General features: G+C 43.3%; 1 protein-coding gene across 1 annotated transcript in view; it reads left to right on the forward strand.

Moving 5' to 3' along the window:
* Window positions 1–2,555, forward strand: part of LOC107096019 (protein NLRC3-like) — a 15,073-nt gene that overhangs the window by 8,900 nt on the left and 3,618 nt on the right. Inside the window, exons 6-7 of the mRNA XM_015392465.1 lie at window positions 4–1,148; window positions 1,635–1,808. Of these exons, the coding sequence (XP_015247951.1) occupies window positions 4–1,148; window positions 1,635–1,808 (1,319 nt within the window). The remainder of the gene's footprint in view (window positions 1–3; window positions 1,149–1,634; window positions 1,809–2,555) is intronic.

Below are 2,555 nucleotides of genomic sequence, written 5' to 3' on the forward strand. Positions count from 1 at the left end.
CTGCTTCCCTCTGCTCTCCTCTGGATAACCACACGACCTGCAGCGGCCAATCAGATCCCTCCTCAGTGTGTTGACATGGTAACAGAGATCAGAGGATTCGCTGACCCACAGAAGGAGGAGTACTTCAGGAAGAGATTCAGAGATGAGGAGAAGGCCAGCAGGATCATCTCCCACATCAAGACATCTAAAAGTCTCCACATCATGTGTCGCATCCCAGTGTTCTGCTGGATCTCTGCTACGGTTCTGGAGGATCTGTTGGAGACCAGAGAGAAAGGAGAGCTTCCCAACACCCTGACTGAGATGTACATCCACTTCCTGGTGGTTCAGACCAAAGTGAAGAAGGTAAAGTACGATGAAGGAGCTGAGACAGATTCACCTTGGAGTCCAGATAACAGGAAGATGATCGAGTCTCTGGGAAAACTGGCTTTTGATCAGCTGCAGAAAGGAAAGCTGATCTTCTATGAATCAGACCTGACAGAGTGTGGCATGGATATCAGAGCAGCCTCAGTTTACTCAGGAGTGTTCACACAGATCTTTAGAGAGGAGAGAGGGCTGTACCAGGAGAAGGTGTTCTGCTTCGTCCATCTGAGTGTTCAGGAGTTCCTGGCTGCTCTTCATGTCCATCTGACCTTCATCAAGGAAGCAGAAGAACAAACCCTCCCAAAGTTTAAAACAAGTAAAGACAAAGAACAGCATTTCTACCAGAGTACAATAGACATGGCCTTAGAGAGTCCAAATGGACACCTGGATTTGTTCCTCCGGTTCTTTCTGGGTCTTTCAATGAAGACCAATCGGGCTCTATTGAATGGTCTGATGAAACAAACAGAACCGAGCTCAGAGAGCAACGACCAAACAATCCAGTACATAAAGGGGAAGACGAGCCAAGAGTTGACTGCTGACAGAATCATCAATCTGTTCGACTGTCTGAATGAAATGAATGATTGTGCCCTTGTTGAAGAGGTCAAACAGTCCATGATGTCAGGAAGCCTTTCCTCAGAAAATCTGTCTCCAGCCCAGTGGTCAGCGCTCGTCTTCATCTTACTGTCATCAGAAAGAGACCTGGATCTGTTTGACCTGAAGGAATTCTTCAATTCCAATCAGGCGTGTCTGAAGTTGCTCCCCGTTCTCAAAGAGTCGAACAAAGCTCTGTGAGTATAAGACACACGTTATTGATCCAGTAAAAATAGATGACTGAACTGCTTCTGACAGGGGGGCGGGGCTAACAATTAGGCAATACTAGGCAGTTGCCCAGGACCACAAGTTCCTGGGGGGCCCATAAATCTCCTTTTACATGTATGGTTAATACAGTTATTCATTATTTGTGCACATTAATTATGTTTCCTTTCGCTAAAATGCCATCAGAACGCTTATATTGTGTCTCAGCCCCCCCCCTTCAGTGTCCACCATATTGGATCAGTCCATTTGCTGCACATGTTCAGAAAGGTCCAAACAGACAGCAGCAAACCATTTGAAAACAAACCATGCAAAGAGCAGTGTTGCCAACTTAGCGCTTTAGTCGCTATATTTAGCCACTTTTCAGACCCCTAGGGCCCCACATTTCCTAAATTAGCCCCTGGTATCTGGTAGAAAATGTTAGACTCTAACCAGGACTGCTCCTACTTCTGTCTTCTCAGATTAAGTGTCTGTAATCTCCTGCCCGAAACGTGTGAGGACCTTTCCAGAGTTCTTTGTTCTCATTCTTCTCACCTGAGAGAACTAGACCTGAGTAACAACGACCTGCAGGATTCAGGAGTGAAGCTCCTGTCCGAAGGACTCGGGAGTCCAGAATGTCTGCTGGAGTCTCTAAGGTAAAGGCTCACAATTGAGATTACAGCCCTCCAACACACAACATTATTTCAATGTATCACACAGAGTAAAAGGGAAGAAATTTGCATCCTGTCCTGCAAAGGATTGTGGGATTCCTTATGGCGCCAGATAGGAACATCAGTAGGTCCTTAAATCAAAGGAACTATAGATAGGAAGGATCCAGCTTCCTTTACTACCTCTTCCCTGACTCCCACTGATGCAGATCCACTTTCAGTTACTGATTCACAGATTCAGATTGATTCTCTTTCCTGAATCTCTTGCTTTTGACCTACAGGGATCTGTTTCTTCCTTTTCTCAGTGATTCTCTCGTCTTTTCTGATTTGCGTCTCATTTTATTATTTTTGAAGTCTCTATTTATATATCTACTGAAAACTGAAAATGATGGATCTGTCCAGCTATCAACGTTATCAATACATCCGCTGCAAAAACAACCTAGAAATAAGTAGATTTCTTAAATTAAGTTTATTTACCCTTTATTTAAGAAGGTAAATAAGATGATTTGCCAATGGAGTAAAGCTCCTTCACTCTTAAAATGAGATAATATGCATTTGTAGATGGAAGACGGAAGAGGATTACGGCCACTGAAAAAATAAAAAGTAAACTGATTTTTAAATTTTATTTCAGTTTAATATGGGAAAAAAAAGTCAGAATTTTGACTTGAATCTCAGAATTGTGGATCTTAATGTAGATGGACACCATGGAGTAAGAGATAGATGTGAGTAGTTTGG

Source organism: Cyprinodon variegatus, unplaced genomic scaffold (assembly GCF_000732505.1).
Source record: "Cyprinodon variegatus isolate N-32 unplaced genomic scaffold, C_variegatus-1.0 Scaffold592, whole genome shotgun sequence".
Taxonomy (NCBI): Eukaryota; Metazoa; Chordata; class Actinopteri; order Cyprinodontiformes; family Cyprinodontidae; genus Cyprinodon; species Cyprinodon variegatus.